This window comes from Falco cherrug, chromosome 5 (assembly GCF_023634085.1).
Source record: "Falco cherrug isolate bFalChe1 chromosome 5, bFalChe1.pri, whole genome shotgun sequence".
NCBI lineage: Eukaryota > Metazoa > Chordata > Aves > Falconiformes > Falconidae > Falco > Falco cherrug.
The window spans coordinates 22,863,960-22,886,966 of record NC_073701.1 but is presented as its reverse complement, the minus strand read 5'-3'; the positions used below and the strand labels follow the sequence as shown (position 1 = coordinate 22,886,966).

The 23,007-nt window shown below is 42.6% G+C and overlaps 2 protein-coding genes across 6 annotated transcripts in view; both read left to right on the top strand.

Annotated features, from left to right (window-relative positions):
- LOC102047184 (tubulin alpha-4 chain-like) overlaps positions 1-11,977 on the top strand; it is a 121,769-nt gene extending 109,792 nt beyond the window's left edge. The window contains exons 1-7 of one of the 4 annotated variants that reach the window (XR_008732638.1): positions 18-866; positions 2,361-2,574; positions 3,368-3,516; positions 3,919-4,599; positions 5,347-5,624; positions 9,283-9,843; positions 10,912-11,977. Coding sequence is in view for 3 of the 4 variants with exons in the window: in XM_055712837.1 (XP_055568812.1) it covers positions 864-866; positions 2,361-2,574; positions 3,368-3,516; positions 3,919-4,599; positions 5,347-5,624; positions 9,283-9,520 (1,563 nt within the window). In the remaining variant the exon portion in view is untranslated. Of the gene's footprint in view, positions 1-17; positions 1,873-2,360; positions 2,575-3,367; positions 3,517-3,918; positions 4,600-5,346; positions 5,625-9,282 lie in introns of those variants that run through there. The other 3 variants (XM_055712840.1, XM_055712837.1, XM_055712839.1) reach the window with 3 other exon arrangements.
- LOC102047008 (tubulin alpha-4 chain) lies at positions 10,944-18,902 on the top strand. 2 transcript variants are annotated; one of them, XM_014281255.3, is made up of 5 exons: positions 10,944-11,085; positions 15,039-15,261; positions 15,954-16,102; positions 16,648-17,328; positions 18,165-18,902. In XM_014281255.3, the coding sequence occupies exons 1-5, from the start codon at positions 11,083-11,085 to the stop codon at positions 18,450-18,452; spliced, it is 1,344 nt and encodes a 447-aa protein (XP_014136730.1). In that variant the 5' UTR covers positions 10,944-11,082; the 3' UTR covers positions 18,453-18,902. The 2 variants fall into 2 exon arrangements, with proteins under 2 accessions (XP_014136730.1, XP_055568817.1); XM_055712842.1 differs by lacking the exon at positions 10,944-11,085 and adding an exon at positions 11,533-11,628.
- The last annotated feature ends 4,105 nt before the right edge of the window (positions 18,903-23,007 follow it).

Here is a 23,007-nt window from a genome sequence, read left to right as displayed (position 1 = left end):
TCTGCTAGTAACTCCAGGTATAAGAGCATATTATAGTTCTGCTTTCTCATTTTGCCATCTTCTTGCTAGATGCAAAAAACTTGTATTGGCCCATATTGTAAGCAGCTGAAAGGCTGAACAGTTGTTTATTATCAGATGAACAGTGGTCACAAAAATAAGGAATGGCTGGCAGAAAGATGAGGTTTGGTGTCTTAGCACCGGGAGGCAAGAAGATAATCCTGTGTACCTTGTCTACAGGTGATCGGATAGTCAAGTGGAATTCCTTGCCGTTCAACCTGTTCCCAACTCATTTCAGTCAGTGGAATTTAGGCAAGTTAACTCCATGTCCACGATTCATCTATAGTCACCTTTGTCAAAAAGACACCATTTTAAAATGATGTCACCTTTTGAATGTGTAAATGAAGAAATTTTGAAATGGTTAATGATCTTTTAAATGAGTTACCAGTAGCATATTCATCAGTTGTCAGTTTTAAGAAAGGAAACCTGTTATTTGTAAAGACACTCCATATGTGTTAAAATTCTGGTTAGTAATACCAGTTACAAATTTTCTTTTTTTAAAAAATGCCTAAGGTTTAGCTTGCAGAATTAACTGGGAAGACTTGCTTAAGAGCAGACTTGAGGGCTGGGTCCTCTCTGTAGGTGAATGCACGCAAAGCTGGCTGCTGGTGTAACGGGTGAGTGGGTGGACTGAGACAGTTGCCTGGGAGAGATTATGATCTCTCCTGCCTAGTTGTGATGCTGTGGAGCCCCTGCCAGTGAGGTGTGGATGCCCTGCCACCTTGCACCAGTCTGCTTAGACAACAGAAACATCAGTAACCAGAGCTGCCACTACCAACCAAGAAGGGAAGCACACAGGAGAAGCCATGGTAAAGAAAAGAATTGGGTTATTTTATGAGGCAATGAGCAATGAATTTGGCCTTGTATCCCCCCTACTCTGATCAAGATCTGAGTGAAGGCAGGGAGGTTGATGTGACTTTTTTTGTTTTATTTTGGAGGCAACAAATACTGCTCACAGTATACAAACTATTGTATTAGCTTCTTGGTAAACAAATCTAGAGTCCAAGATGTACAGCTACATTTATGTTAATAAATTTATTATAAGGGAAGTCATATGCAGCAAAAGAAGGACGGAGTTGGAGCTTTTTTTTCTTTTTGAGTAGAAACTTCTCTGGATGTACTTTGAATACAGTATTTTAACCCTGTATTAATGGCCTTTTCCTACTAGCTTGTGAGTAGTGAAATTGGTAGCAAAGAAATGGGGACAATTCCCTAGATACTCTGTAAGACTGGGTGGAATCATCTGCCAAAAGATTCATATTTAAATATACCATGTCCAATAAGAGTGTTTTTGAGAGAACCCATTACATCAGAGGTCCTCAAACTTTTTAACCAGGGGCCGGCGCGCGGATGCAGTGGCAGGCAGTCATCTGCGGCTGCTTGGTTTCCCCCCCAACCCCCGGCGGGGGGGTCTGTAAATACCGGGGGCCGGATTGAGGACCCTGGGGGGCCATATCCAGCCTGCGGGCTATAGTTTGAGGACCCCTGCATTACATTCACGGTACTGGGGAGTCTGCATAGCAATCTACAGGAGACATGCTTATTTTTCTTTTAAAATATATCGTATTTTGTGTTTCAGATTTCTGTTATTAAACTATGTGCATGACACAGTAATAAACAATTTAGAAACTGGTTATTGACTGAGCAGCCATGATTACAGAAGTGTATGTATGAGAAGGATTTCTCAGGAAGTTACTTTAGTCTAACATGTAAAGGAGTACCAAGTCCTCTTGAGTATCAAGTTAACTGTTCACAAATTGAATTCAAAGTACCCAGGGAATGGACCAAAACAACTAGCAGCTGAAATTAATTGAGGTACTAAAAGCACTTTAATTCTCTTTCTTTTAATTTCTACAAACCTGTCTTCTACCTGTCCAACACATGTTCAGTGGAAGGTTGAGAGATCAGAAGATAGTTATCTATATATCAATAAGGCAATATAGCTGTGTCTTGGCCTGGATAACTGGACTTGGCTCATTAGCTGGGACCTACTGTTGTTTATTTTGCATACCTGTACACAGTTTTTGTCTCTGGACTTACGTGCACTCTACATGTAGATCTGTGTACTGTACACCATGTGTAGGCATGGCTACACATCTCTAGCTGCTGTGATTATTGTTTCTTTCTATGCCCAGCAGAATATTTTTCTTCCTACTTGTAAATAAGTGTTAGAATATTTTCCATTAATTCCAGTCTTATGGAAAACTTTGTAATTGCTGGTTGATTTGGGGTTTCAGGTAAGATCAGCTTACAGACTTTTAGGATATTCACTGGTTCTTCTCACCGTTTCCCTCCCCTTTCAGCGTGAGTGCATCTCTCTTCACATTGGCCAAAGTGGAGTTCAAATCGGCAACGCATGTTGGGAACTCTTCTGTCTGGAGCACGGCATTCAGCCAAATGGCACCTTCATCAACCAACCCAGCAATGATGACTCTTTAGCCACATTCTTCAGAGAGACAAGCTCTAGCAGATACATGCCCCGGGCTGTTATGGTGGACTTGGAACAAACTGTAATAGGTCAGTATAGAACTCATCTTGGAAATTAATTAACTCTTCTGGGTGCCAAAGTTCAGATCACTGAATAGCAGGGCAAATGCCCTTACCATGAGGGATGACTCCAACACAGAGGCAAAACGTACAGGTTTTAATTTTTCAATACCAGGTATTACTAAATGCTCTGTTATTCTCAGTCAAAGATGAAAACCAGACTGCACTCTGTCATGGTGCTCTACTAATAATACGCTCAGAAATTTACTGTTTAAACCTCCACTGGTTATGAGTACAATTTAGCTTTCTTAAAGAGAATCCTTTCTGGTCTTTTTTTTGGTGTGTGGTGGTATTTTTCCTTTGTTAACTGATGGAAAATGCTTTCCTTGCATTCAGATGTAAGAGAGGAGCATGAAGAATCAGACAACAGAAGTGTCCTCAGAGATTTTCAGGGGAAACCACTGTTTACTCTTGCAAGTCTCTTTTTTTCCAGTCATTCCCCTGAAGGTTCTGATGAATCTTCATCTGATCAGTCTGTAGAGCTGAAATTCTACAACAGCATGGCACAGCCCTTGTTTGATTAATTTGCTTGTATAACACAGCAACTTACATTTGCAGCACAGTCCCCTTCTTTTATTTTTCTTCTTTTCAAAACTGAGAACATCTCAGATGATAACTCCTCACTTCCATACTTTGTTTTTCAACATAACAGATCTTCCATACCATTTTATGCTAACATAAAATGTTCCGTTTGTTTTGCAAATATCATCAACTTTGGTGAATTATCTCTTCCAAGCTTATGCTTTTTCTCTTTCTTGTTCAGATGAAGTGAGGGCTGGCACCTTCCGGGAGCTTTTTCATCCAGAACAACTGATCACTGGGAAGGAAGATGCAGCTAATAACTATGCACGTGGCCACTACACCATTGGCAAAGACAAAATTGACCTGGCATTAGATCGTATCCGCAAGCTGGTGTGTACTATTACATTGGAAGCAAGACCTTAGGAGGATGGGAGGGGAAATAAACACCACATAAATTTTTTTTTGGATAGTGGCTCTCATTTTGCTTTTACTACTGTCGTTGGCTCAGAACAGAGAAATGCAAGTCCTGGATTTTCTTTCTTACTTTTTATATGAATGAAAGACTTAAGTGGAAAACCTCAAATATTGTTATAGCATTCCTATTGTAAGAAAAAAATCAATACTGCTCTTTTGGTACTCTAGCTAGAGATTTAGAGGAAAACATGCATGGAGAGTTTTCTGGGAGAACTGCTGGTTTTTGTACTGTGCACTGGGCGTATTTGCTGTCTCTATTTCAGGGTGTAATTTAAAGATACGTTCACTTACTCTTTCATGTTTCCTGTTGGCTTTCAGGCTGATGCCTGTTCTGGGCTGCAAGGATTCCTGATCTTCCACAGCTTTGGTGGGGGTACTGGCTCTGGCTTTACCTCCTTACTGATGGAACGCCTCTCCGTGGATTACGGGAAGAAGTCCAAACTGGAGTTTGCCATCTACCCAGCCCCTCAGGTCTCCACCGCTGTGGTGGAGCCCTACAATTCCATCCTGACCACACACACCACCCTGGAGCACTCGGACTGCGCATTCATGGTGGATAATGAGGCCATCTATGACATCTGCCGCCGAAATCTGGACATTGAGCGCCCCACTTACACTAACCTTAACCGCCTCATCAGCCAGATTGTCTCCTCCATCACTGCCTCGCTGCGCTTTGATGGTGCCCTCAATGTGGATCTGACAGAGTTCCAGACAAACCTGGTACCCTACCCACGCATCCACTTCCCCTTAGTGACCTACGCTCCCATCATCTCCTGCGACAGAGCATATCATGAGCAGCTCTCGGTGGCTGAAATCACCAGCTCCTGCTTTGAGCCCAACAACCAGATGGTGAAGTGTGACCCGAGACACGGGAAGTACATGGCCTGCTGCATGCTCTACCGTGGTGACGTAGTTCCCAAAGATGTCAACGTAGCAATTGCTGCCATCAAGACCAAAAGAACTATCCAGTTTGTTGACTGGTGTCCAACGGGCTTCAAGGTGAGCAGGGCTGCCATGAACTTCTCTTGAATGTTCAAAGGGCAAGTCCAGTCTAGCAGAAACCTTCATTTAAGTTTTTGATCTGGTGTGTTTCCCACTTGTGAGATGACTGAACATAAGAAAGATGCATTTATATAAAATGTACCTTTTCTCCTTTGGACACCCCATTGACACTAATTGACTGCTAAATTTTTAAATAAATGGAAACATATACAGTATTTCTGTATTCAGTAGCAGGAAAATGTCAACCCTATAACCTTCAAACTTAAAAAAATTGCATTTTAGAAGAAGATCAAGGTAAGGCTTATAATCTGAAGACATTGACACTGTCCTTCATGAGATTTAAAAAAACAAACCAACTAAACAAAAAAACCCCCCAAAGTTATCAATAATATTTTGTTGACAAGTGAAACATTTCTACATCAGTCCGCAAAGAGATTCTTTCCTTGTCCCAAATTTTTCCATGCATACTGACACATTTTTATAAGCTTTTCTTCATTTAGGGTCTAGTTCAAATTGATCTCTCAGTTCTGTTTTTTTATTCCCCTTGAGTGAGGATAAGGAGTTGGCTTGTGCACAAAATAGTAGCTTGAATCACATTAGACTTAATACTGATGTGATTCAGGTTTTTTCCTACCTCTTTTCCTTCCCCCACCAATGGTTTTACAATTTTCCTACCCTGTTTAAATTTTGTCCCTTTTCTCATAACTCTTTTTATTCCTCCATCTTTCCTGTTGTTATTTGCAGGTTGGGATCAACTATCAGCCTCCTAGAGTTACACCAGGAGGCGAGCTAGCCCAGGCTGAGCGAGCAGTCTGCATGCTGAGCAACACCACAGCCATTGCAGAGGCTTGGGCAAAGCTCGACCACAAGTTTGATCTGATGTATGCCAAGAGAGCTTTTGTGCACTGGTATGTGGGTGAAGGCATGGAGGAGGGAGAATTTGCAGAGGCCCGAGAGGACCTGGCTGCCCTGGAGAAGGACTATGAAGAAGCAGGAACTGACTCATTTGAAGAAGAAAATGAGTGAGAAGAATCTTAAAATTCACCCTCCCCTTTTCTGTGCTTACAATTGTCTCTGTGTCTTTTTTCATGTGGCTGCATTTCTGCTTGTCTTGCACACACCAAGTCCATTGCCATTTAGTAGACTTATAATAGGATGAGTTCTCCACTTAAGATTATAAGACAGTAAATGCAGAATATATGACCATTATTTACTTTATATCATTAATCACTTTGCCTCAGAGGGTGACTGGCTTCAGTGTTTTTGCTAATATATCCTGAAAGGATCTGTGTCATCTATACTGTCATTTATTCAATACAAAGGTAGAGTTGTGTAGCTGTAACATTGAAGAACTTGTGCTTCAAAATGTCCCCCATAATTGCTACGGACACTATGTAAGGAGAAGATCCCTACGGTGCTCGATCTTTATTTCATACTAATTCAAAACATAATGTTTGTAAAGCTGTCAGATGCAGCGAGAACTCTGTTGGGTGCCAAGAACATAAAGCTTGTCCTAGTGCCCTTGTTTCTACAGAAGTCCACAGCATGGGCTGGTTAGAAGGTGTGATCTGGCCAGCTGCCATGAACAGGGGCCCAGTTCAGGTACTCTTAGCTTCATCAGGGGTTCAGAGCACACCATGCTTGTGCATCAACTTGTCTAACAATCACAACTGGATTGGTCTGGAGGTGCAAGCGTGCTGACAGTTCTGTTGGAGCCGCTAACTGGACATAATCTGTAACAGCTGAGGGCCTTAAAATGACCAGCTTGTGGCATGCAGGACAGAAGCATTACCAGCTCCATCAGACTTACTGAGATGACAATAAATCAGAACTGTGACAAAAAATGTGTGTGGTAGGTATAGGTGGGATGTCTAAGAACAGCAGCTATGACTTCACAGCTTAAGTCTTTGTAAGGTATATTTTTATATATTCCCATTGTTTTAGGGTTTTAGAACAATATATTTTTAAGGCATGTAGGCAGGTGGCCAGGCATGGTCTGAGGTTAAACTGATGGGATAACAAGAGAAACTGCTGGATTTTGCAGATAACAGAACAGGAAACACAGCTGGCCAGTCCGAACCCGTGTCTAAAGTAATGCGGTAACGGCAGGAGAAGCTACTGGGTGTTACATATAATGAAAGGGGAGTTTTGGGGGAACCCCACCTTGAGTGTAAGATATCAACTGAAAGTGAACGGGGTGTTGGCTTACTGGGGGTACTAACTGAAGCTGAAATTGTCAACTAAAGGTGTAAAATTAGCAGAACAGGGCCAGTCGTGAAAAAGTGGTGTGTGTCTCTGTTTAGGACTGGGGTGGAAGCAAGAGAAAGGTAATCGAAGGCAAAGAAAATGGTGTCCATTTGGGGGTACCTGTTGAGCAGCCCTGTGCTTGAACAATGCCTGCAGCAAGACAATAAGCCTGTTGTGCTGACTTTGCCATGTGTGTCCAACTTGCTTATGGTTATCTGGAAGGTTTCCCTTAACAATGATGAAACAGAGACACCCTAGAGACCAAATGTATAGCACTGTTATTTCAGTGCAGGATTTACTATTGATCTTTCATAAATTTATTTTTTTAAAAATCCATGTTTTCACTGAAACATATACTCATGGCATATAACTCCAGCAGGGCTACAGAAATGCATTATGTTTTGCCCAAGCTGTTGAGGAGTGTCGTCCCCTGTCCCCTTTCTGGTAAAGCTGTTTGTATTAGGTTTGCTAAAATGTCATAGAGAAAAGCAGGCACATCCAGAAACATCACTGATGTAGTTGGTCTTTTTACCTGCAAAATGAATGGCTGACCTTTATAGTAGAAACTATAATTAGGGGAGATAATTCAGCAAGTCCAGATCTAATTCTGTAATTTTTAACGTATCTAGAAAAAAAAATAGTATTACAGTTTTTACCAAAAAGGAGAGAACGCTTGAAACTGTACTCCAATATGTACTTAATTTTTGTTATTTAAAAGTATTTTTAAAAGTACATAGCACAGTTCTCTGTTGCAGGCATAATGCCTGAAAGCCAGTATTTTATCAGTATAGCAGTTTTATGCAGGTACTGAATAACTCAACTTTGGGATTTCAGAAATACCTGAACTGAGATGCTGTCAATTCTCCCAGCAGGTGGCAATAGAATGACAGAGAGAACACAGGGAAACATTTGTATCTTTACTGATACCTAACATGAGAAGGTATTATCATGTGTGGGAATGCAAAGACTTTCACTTTACACACCACATCAAAAGCAAAAGAGGTTTTTGTACGATCACCAAAGACCTTCTTAGGACTGCACTGTTTTGTAAGATAGCATGTTACTGTTCTAAAATAATCCACTACTCTGCCACTACTGGTGAGTTACTTAGGTAGCCAGTCTGTAGGGAGTGATGCACATCTGTTAGAGGAGACAAAGAAGTTGACTCTCCTTCATTTGCCTGTTGATGTATTTTGCTCTTTAGCCAGAACAGAACTGATAGATCACAGGACTTACTGGTTTTCTTGGCCTGGGATCTGGTGCCAAGTTGTGCTGGTTTTGGCTGAGGTAGAGTTAATTTTTTTCCTAGTAGCTAGTATGGGCTTTGTTTGGGGTTTGTGCTGGACACAGTGTTGATAACATAGGGATGTATTATCATATAACAACAGCAACAATAAAAATAATCATAATAATAAAATAATTATTTCTGAGCAGTGCTTACACAGAGCCAAGGCCTCTTCTGCTTCTCATACCACCCCACCAGTGAGTAGGTTTGTGGTGCACAAGAAGTTGGGAGGGGACAAACTGGGACAGCTGACCCCAGGCTCAGCATATATAGCTGGGGGAAGAAGGAGTGGGGGGATATTTGGACTGATGGTTTTTGTCTTCTAAAGTAACTGTTACAGGAGATGGAGCCCTGCTTTCTTGAGGATGGCTAAACACCTGCCTGCCGACAGGAAGTAGTGAATGAATTCCTTGGTTTGCTTTGCTTGCATGTGTGGCTTTTGCTTTACCTGTTGAACTGACTTTATCTGAGCCCAGGAGTTTTCTCACTTTTCCAATTCTCTCCCAGGGGAGTGAGTGGGAGGCTGTGTGGTGCTTAGTTGTCAGCTGTGGTTAAACCATGACAACAGTACTTCTAAGCTCTGGATTATTCACAAATGCTATTTGCAGAGATGTGTCTATTTTTAAATAGAGACAGAGTTTAGGGTTTGTATGGCCATGTTAAGATTTTTTTTTTAAAATCCCTCTAAGAGGCTGATTTTGATAGTATCGTAAACAATTGGAGATGATAACTCACAACTCCTTTGCCCTGTTGCATTGACCTGGAGGGCACCTATGGCACAACACCCAGTCCATGTGCACATGAGAAACCCTCAGAGAATGTCCAAACCATCCCAGCTGCATGCAGGCTGCGCATCATCCTGAGGCGCAAAGGCTATTCACGAGCCCCCTGGCAGTACCAGTAAAACCACCCTAGCACTCATGCCAAATTCACTTATTTGCACACCTCAGGACTCCATGGCAGAGCTTTTTTATAATCAGCCCTATTTAGCCCTTGTCATCATCTACAGTGTCACAAGGTAAAAGCTGAAGGGGGCAGGTCTTGACCAGGTGGCTGGGCTATCAACCCTTTCTGTGTCGGGCATGTTTCAAGCCTGTTCCGTGCAGGACAGAGACGTGCCCTTACAAGATCACCATCTGCCCACACAGGTTGAATGCCAGCATCAAGCAAGATGGCTTTCTGAGAATCCAGGTCCAAGACGTATCTGCCTCATGTCTCTATGAAGTAGAGCCCAGAGGCCAACTCTGGAGTCCACAAAACTCACCGGTACCTGGGAGCACAGTTCCACACGGCGCTTTCAGGTTACCCTCTGTATCTAGGCTGAGGGTTTTCTGTCCAAGCACTCCACAACACAGGTGGACAGAGCAACATAAGGAAGCCTCATGAAAAACAGTGTGCCCAAGTCTTCCTCAGAATTTTTATATCTATGTCTGGCCTTCACCCCAGACCAGCACGTATCTCCAGCACTTGAGTTCATGGGCTATCTCAAGACAGAGCAGGTCAAGCACTCTCTTTGGTCTAAAGCAGATTTGCAAAGGCCTTTTTCTTAGCTGTGCATGTGTGAGAAAGGGAAAAATAGTAACCTGGGTCATCCCAACATTCTTCAATTGATTCTAGGGAGAAGGGACACCACTCAAGACTCTGTCACTCCCTGCTCCCTGGAAGTTTTTGACTGGTGAGGTTCTGTTCAGTGTGGCAACCCAAAATTGGTGAGTCTATGGGTCCTGGGACAGTTGAGTTTGAGTGGGGTGGAGAGAGGAATGATTAACACTGACTCCCAAAAGTGCTCTCACTGCCTGTTTCAGAAGAGAGGAGGCAGGCAATGGAAGAGCAGAGAAAAGGCAGCAATGGACTAAGCTGCAAATACAGACCTCTTTTAGGTTTTGTAGCTGTTGGATCTGACATGTTGACTCAAAGAGTACCTAAGAGGATTTGGGTGGTAGATTGCTCGAAGTATTTGCTGTGAGACTTTTTCCTGAGGTGATTCTCTGCACAGAGCTTCACATTTGGCGAAGCCACAAGCATTAACATTTCAGATTTTCTGGAGTGCCAGAGCTTGGCTGGAATGTTACCCATTCCATTGGAAGAAGAACACTAGAACAACCTATTTGTGTCTCAAAGCAATGATCTGATAGTTTTCCAGAGAAGTATGGGACTCAGCTTAAACAAATCAACAGATAGAAATTATCATGGGAATTCTTCCTCTGTAAAAAATATTTGTGGCTCCAGAAATCTCTAGCTTTTCCCAGCCAAAATCAGAGTAGTGATTTGCAGGTTTATGTAAAGATCAGCAAAATGAAGACTATACCAAAGTAAATGTGAGTTTATAAAAAACAGTATGAACTATTTCACACTGTTAAAATGTAGGCGTTAGTTAGAGAAGATACTTAGATTCTGGCTGCCAACAGTGGCAGAACAATCTATTAATACCATCATGTCAAAGTAGATTAACCTAAATTTTAGGAATTGTGTATTTCAATTTCTACTGATTAAACATAATAATAATCAGTATGTTTATAAAGTCAGAGGACACATAATACTCATATTCAAGCAATTAAGCATGCCATCCTCCTTGTTATCTAGGAGTTGCAAACACGAGGAATTCTCCACTGAGAGAAGCTGCTGCTTTCCAATGCTGAGCTAGTGCAGAAGGAGGAAACAATACAGCGGTGGAGGCGTCTTCCCTAATTTGGTGTGGGAACGTTTGTGTGATGCCTCCAGCTATGTCTTGCAATAAGCACTGCAATAGAATCAAATTTCTTTCTCTGTTTGGACAGATGAGATAGAGTCTGTACTGAATGCTGTCCCATGCTGCTGACAGCCCAGATGACTGTACATGGAAAGAGAAGCAATAGAAGTAAATTGAAACATTAATAGAGAGGCAGCTGGAGTAAGGACAGAAAGAAGTCAGGCCAGCCTTTAAGAACACTGGTAGAGCACACTTCACAATGGTAATTATATTTACTTTCCAGTTCTCTATTTTTGTTTCTTCCTCTGTCCTTCTGTTTTCCATTCATTTGCATTCTTATGTCTTCCTGTGCTTCTGTATTGGAATTTAGGAGTGGCTTTTGTCTACACATGCACAGATTGGCAGAACAGGGAACTGGGATGGGTTGTGTTCTGTAGGTGATAGATATGTGTAATACTCAGGTGTTAGAAAGTATAGTGTACGGCATGTTACATGGCCACACTGAGATTTAATAAGCATGCAAAACCAGGAGGGACTAAATGTGAAATCTGCGAAATACCTGAGCCCTGCTTGTCTGGATGAATTTGCATACATGGGGTGGCGGGGAGGGCAGGAGGCAGCGATGTGGCAGGCAGAGCTGCGGAGTCGGTGACCTATTCCCCACTGCGTTGTGACACTGAAGCACAGCAGCAGGTGCAGGGTGCTGGGCCCGGGCTGCCATCTACCCTGCAGCCCAGAGCTGGTTCCTGCAAAGACCTGCCACCGCTGATCCGAAAGGGAAGGAAGCACCACTGGAGACACCATGGTAAGGGGGATGTGGGAACACCAGTCATCCGGGGACCAGGAGAACCGCGGGTGAGGGAAGGCAGGGGGATCTGCTGCTGTTGTCAGCAGTTTGTGCCAGAAAACCCTGATCTCACACACCAATTGCTACGTAAGAGGATGGGAAAAGAGTGCCAGAAGATCTCACTGGAGCTGTAAGGCATGGTGAACCAACGTTTTCTTCAGAGTCTCTAATTGGTGGAATTATAAGATAAATTAAATCTGGAGCCTTAGCTTTTTCATATTTTCTGTTGTGACTGTATTTTCTCAACACAGGTTCATTTTCAAGTGAGATAATATTTTTTTAAGAAATAAAACAGAAGTTACCTTTGTGTCAGTTTTAAATTAATTTAGCCCCAATGGCTGTACTGTTCATAGCTATACAGTGTATACATCTGTGTTTCCGGAGAGCTTGAATGTTTTTATATGTGTATGTGTTTAAGTAAAAAAGGCCCTTAATTTTTAAGATTTGGGGGGGTTATTAAAAATCTGTAGAAATCTCTCAAAACCTCTTAAAATGTGAAAAATCCATTTCACCTTGTACCCCAGTTTATGTCTAGCACCAAGTCTTATTTTGGTGCAGAGAACTATGTTATTTTCTGCCAGTACAGCTGCAAGTCCAAAATGACAGCGCCCAGTTTGCAAGCAAGACACATACTTCTACAGGCTCCCGTGCCTTAAGGCAGACATAGGGGTAGTGAGTAAGTTTTGGGAATAGCTGGAAGATTAGTCTGCCTTTGTACAGTTAATACTTAAACCAGGTAGTATTCTGTTTTTGTAATAGAGTTAAAGCTGTCCTACATTTAGTTTCACAAAGGACCTGGTTCTTTCTACTGTCTCTTGATACATAAAAAGTCAGGTAATTTGTAAGACAGGTCCTAGTATATTAGTGATGGGATATGAAACATGAGTTCAGAGTAGGCTCCAAATTCAAATATCACGTAGAGATCAGTTTACTCTGCCTGTGACTCTAAAGAAGGCCCACTCTCTTCCCTAGTAAAAGTCCGATACCTATTTTAAAGCTGCTTACTATGAAAAATTAGAAACATCTTTTTTATTGTCTTCTCTCCTTGTCAGAATATTTCCAAATTGCTGCTGGGGTAGGAGAATGGGAGCTGAAGGCAGGAACGTGGCATGAGGCCTGGCTTAAAAGGCAGGATGGAGATACTGCTTCAAACTAGCACAGCTGAAACCCCAGTCTAAAAGGAAAGGAACTGGTTCTGCAGTCTCCAGCTGTAGTCCTATATTAAGTTTTACAATGATAGCTTTCTAAGGCAACATTCACTTGTTCCATCTGCAAAAAAACAGACCAATTCCTCTACTGATCTGAGAAACAGAGCAAAGCAGCTCTTCAGGTTCAAAGTATTGCTTGACTTGCAGTTTTGCTCTACAAGATTATATTCTTTTAAAAAGTCACTTGGCTTTATTGCCTGATTTAAAAGGAAAAAACTTTTTTTTTCTTGCTTCCAGCCTCACAGGTTCACATTGGGATTTAAAAGAAAAGCAGGAGCCTGTCCTATACAAAATCAGCATTTAACTGAAATCTCTAAGCCCAAATACACCTTCAGCGTCTCCTGAGTAATCCTGCATCCAGATTGCAACTCCCCTGCAACACACTGACCTATGAAGCCTCATCATCACTCAAATAATTCAGATACTTTTGCACAACTCTAGTTGAGGAAAACAGGGTTGTGCAAGCACACTTGAGAGCACATTACATACACTGCTGCGTATGCATTTGCAGTCAGCCACTCACAAATAGAAATAACACATTTCATTAAATGAAATATTTAAATTGGCCTTCCACATTCATTTGAACTTCTGAGGATAACTAACTGGGGCAGCAGTGACTTCTTAAATTCCACTTGCTTCTGAAAAAATATCTTTAGTTATGTTTCTAAAACATAAATGCATGCCAATTTGTGGGGAAAAAAAACCAAACACCAAACCAAAACACTGCTCCAGAGATGTGGCTGGTCACACATTCTGCCTGAGGATTTAGATTTTGGGGAAGATGCATTTTACTGTGAGGTCACAGTATGATTTTGCAGAGTAAGCAGTTACAGGATTATTATTTTTTTAAAGCTAACTGGTAAAATCTGATATTAAGTCATTGGATATGCTTTAAATTTGATATTGCAAAATAAATAATGAGCAAGGACCATTCTCTGGCCTTGAAGCCAGGTAGCATGGCCTGCTTCATATTTAGGCATCTGAATTTTCTTTCCCTCTCCAAAGCTAGGCAGTGGTCAGTGAGCTGCTCACTGAGTGACAATGAGTTGTATTCCGAATGGTGCCCAAACATCGTCTGGGAAAGTATGAACTGGCACAAGCCAAAACCGTGCCAGAGGGTGTGCTAATTATCAATCAGCACAGGCAGTCACAGGCCAGTGTTCAGCACTATGATCTGACCTTTTCTTACTCCCTAGTATAGACAGGGCCATCGAGATCATAAAGACAGAGCTCAGAAAGCTTTAATTACAATTGTTTCAAAGCAGAAACTGATGCTGAAAAACTCCACTTGCCTGAAACCACTCTCTCCATAAAAACCTGCCTTTCACTACACCTGAGTTAGTCCTGATAGTTACAACACCAGAAGTATCTGCTTTATAATCCTCTTTCTGAACTTCTGAATTCCAGCACCAGGTCCTTCATACTCCTGTACTCTTAAGTATAAAGGATTTTGGAGCAATTAGCACCTGCCTATTTTAGCCTGCTGTTACATATGCTGTTTTCTTTCTATCAAAGTTCCTGGCTGCCACAGAAACTGTGCTCAGAATTAGGCAAATAGACATGCTATATTGCAATGACACTGCCTGAATAAGCAGTGGACCTGCAATGTAAAATTCATAACTGCTCAGGAGCTTGAAGGAACATTTGTTTCAACTGAGAGAATCTGAAATAATTTCCTGAGGTGAATATTGCTTAAAGCAGTTCTTCCAGGTTTCCACCCTAGCCTGCTATCAGAGGGTAAAAGGATCAAGAGACATCACCTGTCTTGGGTTACATAAGGTTGAAGGATACCACATGGCTGTGTCAGGTTCCAGCCAGGAGTAAAAATAAACTGAACTGGGATGTGCTCCTCAGCAGGGCCAATCTATAGGAGGAAAGTTGGGTGTAACTGAAATTATTTTTTTTTCCTGCCTGTTTTCATGTGTCCATATATTACAGCACATAGATGCCAATTTTTTGAAGAACTGTCCTAGTGTCTGGTGTGTATATGTACAGTCTCATTGTGGTCAGGGAGCTGAACAGCCAAATGGAATGCTGACAGTGACAATTCACCTTTTTTTTTTTTTGAAAAGCAATACACTGGGCAAAAGTTACAATTAGGAATAAGGAACAGTAATGTGCACTGGCTTTTCTGACCTTGTCTCTGCTCTCTCCCCATAGCGTGAGTGCATCTCTATTCATGTTGGCCAGGCTGGAGTTCAGATAGGAAACGCATGCTGGGAGCTCTTCTGCCTGGAGCATGGCATTCAGCCAGATGGCACCTTCAAGAATCTGCAGGACAATCTCAACTATGATGACTCTTTTACCACGTTTTTCAACGAAACAGTCACTGGGAAGCATGTGCCACGGGCTGTAATGGTGGACTTGGAACCAACTGTAGTAGGTCAGTACAGAAATAAACCTGGAAAACAGAGAAGAGCTTACTCTTCCTACTATCACCATGGTGTGCCACCAGTGTCCACTGGTACAAAGCAGCACACTCTTTGTAGCTTGGTCTACTACTAGATAGCATGAAATTAATTTTCTCATGACACAGAATACCAGATTCTGTCACAGGTGTTAAAAACATAGGAACAGCAGGATCCCCAGCAGTCTGACAGCTAGTACGCATGTTTTGTATGACTTCCCTTGCATAAATACTTAACTTTTGGGTTTTTTTTTATTGTGGCATTTTTGCCATTTGAATTCTGCTTTTCTCTGATTCAGATTCAAAGTGGGAGCCCGACCGTTTTCCTCCAGGAAAAGAAGGATGTCTAAAAATTGGGGCACCTGGGGGAACCTGATCATCTTCACACTTTCTTTCTGGTGACTTATCCTCATGTGGGTACAGGCTGTACAACTAACAGGTTCATGAGAAGATAACTTCTGTGGCTCGATACAAGTTGCAGTATAAATCAACAGAATGCAACAATGAAAAAAAATGCTTAGGAGACAGTTCCCTTCTCCATCAAAATCTGGTTTTGGGGGTCATGACCTCCTGTGAATAAAAGCTTGCATGAAGAGCAACAACAACCAGAACTTGTTGGCACTGGAGCACAGCCATGCAGCTTCTTACAATTTCTCTTTCTTGTTCAGATGAAGTGAGGGCTGGCACCTTCCGGGAGCTTTTTCATCCAGAACAACTGATCACTGGGAAGGAAGATGCAGCTAATAACTATGCACGTGGCCACTACACCATTGGCAAAGAAAGCATTGATATGGTGCTTGATCGTGTCCGTAAGCTGGTAAGTCCCAGTAGTTTTGAAACAGAGGTTTGGATTTGGCAGAAGAAAGAAATGTAGAACAGATAGCTTGTTAACTACAAATACTAATGGTTTAGAAAAGAGATTGCAAGACTCATTACTAGTCCAAGCGAGAGAAGCACAGTAGTTCCTTCCAGCTGTATGCCTCCTGATTTCTTAAAAAGTGGTTGTGAATATGTAATTTACCATTATTAGCACAGCCCTAGCACACCAATACTGATATAAAAGGGTGAAATAGGCAGTTTTACCTTGCTGGTTTCAGCTAGACTATCTAAAAGAATTGTGAAGTTCAGAGAGAGAAGCTCCACTGATGAGAGTCTGATTTTATGTCATAAGTTGAGCCAGTGAGGAAAGCAAAGCATGGGATTATCACACCAGCCCTTTCTCAAGAAAACCTGACATGAAATCTATGCTGGGTATTGCTGGTGGCTGCCCTCTCCTTCAGCTCAGAATAAGTCCATGCAGTAGATGAAATCTTTTCATTCTTCTTCAGCCCCTATTCTTTTACCTTCTTTTTCACTTTCTAGACTGATGCCTGTTCTGGGCTGCAAGGATTCCTGATCTTCCACAGCTTTGGTGGGGGTACTGGCTCTGGCTTTACCTCCTTACTGATGGAACGCCTCTCCGTGGATTACGGGAAGAAGTCCAAACTGGAGTTTGCCATCTACCCAGCCCCTCAGGTCTCCACCGCTGTGGTGGAGCCCTACAATTCCATCCTGACCACACACACCACCCTGGAGCACTCGGACTGCGCATTCATGGTGGATAATGAGGCCATCTATGACATCTGCCGCCGAAATCTGGACATTGAGCGCCCCACTTACACTAACCTTAACCGCCTCATCAGCCAGATTGTCTCCTCCATCACTGCCTCGCTGCGCTTTGATGGTGCCCTCAATGTGGATCTGACAGAGTTCCAGACAAACCTGGTACCCTACCCGCGCATCCACTTCCCCTTAGTGACCTACGCTCCCATCATCTCCTGCGACAGAGCATATCATGAGCAGCTCTCGGTGGCTGAAATCACCAGCTCCTGCTTTGAGCCCAACAACCAGATGGTGAAGTGTGACCCGAGACACGGGAAGTACATGGCCTGCTGCATGCTCTACCGTGGTGACGTAGTTCCCAAAGATGTCAACGTAGCAATTGCTGCCATCAAGACCAAAAGAACTATCCAGTTTGTTGACTGGTGTCCAACGGGCTTCAAGGTGAGCAGGGCTGCCATGAACTTCTCTTGAATGTTCAAAGGGCAAGTCCAGTCTAGCAGAAACCTTCATTTAAGTTTTTGATCTGGTGTGTTTCCCACTTGTGAGATGACTGAACATAAGAAAGATGCATTTATATAAAATGTACCTTTTCTCCTTTGGACACCCCATTGACACAGACTCTAAATAGTTACGTAAGTGGAAATCTGAAGTGCATATGAGTTAAAATTTAAAGAAGAATTCCTTTCAGATCTGAATTTTAGAAAAGCCAGTTAGTGTTCCCCCTGAAGCAGCATCTAAAACTAATGAAACACCAAACCCAATACAACTATGAAAGGAAATGCTGATATTAGGGAATGTGTCCATTAACCCCCTCACCCAGAGATATTATATAGCCTCTCCCTGCTGGCTACGTAGCAGTGTTGGGAAACATGATTTCAACAATAATACAGACATTAGCAGTGGAAAAAAGTTTGTCACACAAATAGCTGGTTTAAGAATGGAAATTTTTAACTGGGAACCAACTTTCTGTATTAGTTTTTATAGAGTATCTTGGTGAAACTGTATGTTCAGTGTTGAGTATTTGTTAAGAAAGCTACGAAGTTGCCAGTGTGCATTAAACAGAAGAATAATATAGATATTAAAATTACCATGTATGTTTATGTAATTACCATTACTGCTTATGACACTATTATTTTTTATGCCATTTGCCATCTGGTAGTTTTGAAGGTGGCAACACTCTACCCCAGCCTCTGTAACTTTACTCACATTTTTTTCAGCTCTTTGACTGTTTTCTACTCTTGCCTTTTTACAACCTTCTCTCATATTCCTGTTTCCAGGTTGGGATCAACTATCAGCCTCCTACAGTAGTTCCTGGTGGAGACCTAGCCCAAGTTCAGCGAGCAGTCTGCATGCTGAGCAACACCACAGCCATTGCAGAGGCTTGGGCAAGGCTTGACCACAAGTTTGATCTGATGTATGCCAAGAGAGCTTTTGTGCACTGGTATGTGGGTGAAGGCATGGAGGAGGGAGAATTCGCAGAGGCCCGAGAGGACCTGGCTGCCCTGGAGAAGGACTATGAAGAAGTAGGAACTGACTCATTTGAAGAAGAAAATGATGGGGAGTAATTTTAAAACACACTTTGTTCCTAGTAAGCACAGAATTGTCTCTGTATCACTCTGTTGCATGTATCTACCATTAGGTCACCTTTTTTGTATGTAATATACAGATTTAGGAGGGGTCATATAAAGACATCTTTGATTCCATAAATTGTCCTGTAAGATATGATCAGTTGTAGTAATGCCCACCACTCCCAGCAATGCCAAAAGACTTGCTCTTCTTCCTTGCACATTTATTGTCTCTTCAAACTATAATACACATGCTAAACCAATTACAATTCAATACCTTCAAGCTTATAATGGAGTACAGTGAATTAGTAGAATTTTCAAAGTTTTAATTTGACATACCTTCACCTTTTTTTTTTTTGGCATGTCAAAAAATAATGGCCACAGAAAAACAGGTCCTCTGCTTTGAGCTTTATTCTCATTGACCTTCAGCTGACTGACCTAAAAGGGACATTTCTCTCTTCTCTGAAACACCATTTCTGATAAAGCAAACATTTTCTTTAGAAATATTAAAGCACTGCATTTTTTCCACATTTGGGGGACAAACATCTCTGTTGTGAGAACATATATCCTTTTTAACTGGGTACAGCTGCAGCAGGCTTAAGATTTTTTCCTGTGTTTCTGTGAAACCATTTAAATGAGAGATTTCCCTCTTTTTCTAAAAAAAACCCCAAACAAACCCAACACTTCTTTTGCATCATCCCTACTGAAAAATTTCCGTATTCCTTAATCTACGTGAATGGTTCTTCCTCTGCAAGAAGCAACCTCTGCTTTATCCAGCAGATCACTGTGCCATCTGTGGCAATCTTTATTTAGTGCACCATGGGCAAGTGAGTCTGCGATACAGGCATTTGAATGTTCACTCAATGGTAGTTCAAAGCAGTGGTCAAAGATCTCAGATTTACAGGATTCATATCTTGCTAGGCAATGACAAATTTTCTTAGCTAGCAAACCCCTCAGTAACTTTTTATCTAGGTCTAGGTCCCTGATGGGATGCACTCATGAGTGCTGAGGCAGCTGGCAGATATCATTGCAAGGCCACTCTTGATAATCTTTGATTGATAATGGTGATTGGGAGAAGTGCCCAAAGACTGGAGGAAAACAAATGTCACTCCTATCTTCAAAAAGGGCAAGAAGGAGGACCCAGGGAACTACAGGCTGCTCAGTCCCACCTTGGTCCCTGGGAAGGTTATGGCACAGCTAAACCTGGAAACTGTTTCCAGGCACATGAACAAGAAAAAAATAATCAGGACTACTCAGAAGGGATTCACGAATGGGAAGTCATGCTTGACCAAACTGATAACCTTCTTTGATGGAACAACTGGCCTGGTAGAAAAGGGGAGAGCAGTGAGAAAATGTTTGTCTACTTAGACTTGAACAGGGTTTCCAACACTATTTCTTGTAAGATCCTCATAGAGAAAGTCTTGAAGTATGGGGTGGATGAGCAGACAGTGAGGTGGACTTAAAACTGGCTGAATGGCCAGGCCCAGAGGGTGGTGATCAGTGGCACAAAGTCTAGTTGGAGGCCATTAACTAGCAGCGTACACCAGGGTCAATACTGGATCCAGTCCTGTTCAACATCTTTACTAATGATCTGGGTGATGGGGCAGAGGGTATCCCCAGCAAGTTTGCAGATGACACAAAACTAGGAGGAGTGGCTGATACACCAGAGGACCATGCTGCCATCTAGAGGGACTTTTAACAGGCTGGAGAAATGGGCTGACAGGAACCTTGTGAAGTTCAACAAGGGGAAGTGCAAAGTCCCGCATCTGGGGAGTAACAACCCCGTAAACCAATATATGCTGGGGGTCAAACATTTGGAAAGAAGCTTTTCAAAAGCCAAGAGGAGCTGTGCTTCAGTACCAATTACTTCTGAAGGGGCTCAAACTCCTTCATAGGCTGCAAGTATCTCTTTTTCAGTTGGAGTATAGAGGGCCTCAGATCCTTTATATTCCCGACTCCAAAAACCCAAAGGTCGTCCTCGAGTTTCCCCTGATGCTTTCTGCCAGAGGCTCCAGGGTGGGACATTCTCCCCAGCTGCAGTGTAGAGCACATTCTTTACATCTTGCCCAGTCTGAACTGGCCCAAGACCTACTGCTTGAACTCTCTCTCATTTAATTTGTTCAAAAAAACCTTGGACACCAAGTTGAACGTGAGCCAGCAATGCACCCTTGCTGAAAAGAAGGTGAACGGTATCCTGGGCTGCATTAGGCAAAGTAAATCACAGAATCATAGAGTGTGTCAAATTGGAAGGGACCTCCCCGCTCCTCACACAACTACTTAAAACTAAACCAAACTACTAAGACTGTTGTCCAGATGCTCCTTGAACTCCGACAGGCTTGGTGCCATGACCACTTCCTCAGGGAGCCTTTTCCAGTGACCAACCACCTTCTCAGTGAAGAACCTTTGCTTAAGGTCCAATCTGAACTTCCTTTAATGCAGCTTCATTCCATATCCTCATGTCCTATTGCTGGTCACCACAGGGAGGAGATCAGCACCTCCCCCTCTGCTGCCCAACTTGAGGAAGCTGTAGCCTGCAATGAGGTCACCTCTCAGCTTTTTGTTCTTCAGGCTGAATCAGCCAAGTGACATCAGTCGCTCCTTATAAGTATTGCACTTGAGTTCACTGTCTTGGTCACCCTCCTCTGGACACACTCTTAATAGTTTGATGACCTTCTTATACTGAGGTGCCCAAAACTGCACACACCACTTAAGATGGGGCTGCACCAGTGCAGTGTAGAGTGGAACAATCACCTCTCTCAACTGGCTAGCTACACTGTGCTTGGGGAGGTCGAAGGAGGTGATCCTTCCACTCTGCTCAGCATTGGTGAGGCCACACCTAGAGTACTATGTCCAGTTCTGGACTCCTCAGTACAAAAGAGCCATGGACATCCTGAACAGAGTCTAGCAAAGGGCCACAAATATGTTTAAGGGACCGAAGCACCTTTTTCATGAGGAAAGGCTGAGAGAGCTGGGACTGTTCAGCCTGGAGAAGAGAAGGCTCAGGGGGGATCTTATCAAAGTATATAAATACCTGAAGGGAGGGTGTAAAAGAGATGGATCCAGGCTCTTTTCAGTGGTGCCCAGTGACAGGACAAGAGGCAATGGACACAAAACAAAACAGAGGAGGGTCCGTCGGAACATTAGGAAACACTTTTCTACCGTGAGGGTGACTGAGCACTGGCACAGGTTACTCAGGGAGGTTATGGAGTCTCCCTCCCCGGTGATATTTAAAAGCTGTCTGGACACAGTTCTGGGCAACTGGCGCTAGGTGGTCCTGCTTGAGCAGATGGGTTGGCCCAGATGACCTCCAGAGGTCCCTTCCAAACTCAACCACTCTGTGATACTGTGATCTTCTTCATGTTGAGACTTCTGTAGGCAGTTACGTTTCACAGTACATCACGTTGAACTTGTATACTCTGTATGTATTATATGCATTTAATTAACCAGATCAGTAAATTACTAAACTATGAAGTTATGGAGCACCAGAAATGTCTCTGTTTAGGAAAACATCCTATTCAGGATATACTTGATTGTGTACCTAAATGGAAGCAACATGAATAAGTATTACCCAACTTAGCAGGATTTACACTCTTGCATGGCTTCCCTCACTGTTCTGTCCTGAATTGGGACCATAACCAGAAAGAGGAAATTTCATACATGAAACACATGTATGTGTTCATACCAAGAAGTGACCCTGCTATTCCAGTGACAGAGAAAAAATGGGGGGCAAGTTAAAGACAAAAAACGTGATTAAAAATGGCAGATGAATTGCTTGCTCTGTTCTTTCAAAAACTGCTGAAAGCAATGCAATGAAGAAGTGGAAGTTATTAATCCAGTGTGGAGTACTTTGTGCATTCTAAAATGCAGGGTGTGGAGTTCCTAACTTCCTGAAAACTTTTAAAATCTCATCCTGATCATCAATGTTATAGTTTATTTTATTTTATTTGCAAGAACACTTAGGAATCAGGATCCCTGCTCTTGCTGTAGTCAATGCACTCTTTGAAATGGTTTGGAAATTACTTTAGAAGTGCCGTGGCAGTTCTCAGGAGCTAGCAGCTTTTGTCAAAGTGACACTACACCATGACACTCAGTAGGCAGTGTATTTGGAGACCTGAACACCAAGTCTTTCAGTTTTAGCCATCCTTCCCCTGAGCATATTCTCTGGGCTCAGACTTCTGCCCACTATCTGTTTTGGAAGTGGGGTGTCACAGCTGACTTCCACAGGCACACTTAAAATACTCTTGTATAAGACATATGTTCCTCTTAATTGAGCATCCAGGCTCTTACAGGGGTCATTACCAAAACCCACTACAGCTGCACACTGCTTCACTAGCTTCCACAGACCTGTCAGACCTGGTTCCTGTTTATCTCCAGTGTTGGTTTTTACTTTGCTCAGGTGGTTTAACTGTCTCTAGGTAACTTATAGCTTAGCAGTTCTTCTCTCTTCCTCCCTTTTATCAGGGCGATGCTACACGAGCTAGCAATAGAAAGGCAACATCACTAAATTTAAGCCACTGCTAAGAGGCAGTGCCAGAGTCACAGTAAAGATGCCGAG

What these genes read in the sequence shown, in the direction of transcription:
- LOC102047008 (XM_014281255.3), top strand. An exon ending in CTTGGAACCAACTGTAGTAG is followed by an intron (nt 15,262 to 15,953) that starts GTCAGTACAGAA and finishes TTTCTTGTTCAG; the next exon opens with ATGAAGTGAGGGCTGGCACC. An exon ending in TTGATCGTGTCCGTAAGCTG is followed by an intron (nt 16,103 to 16,647) that starts GTAAGTCCCAGT and finishes TTCACTTTCTAG; the next exon opens with ACTGATGCCTGTTCTGGGCT.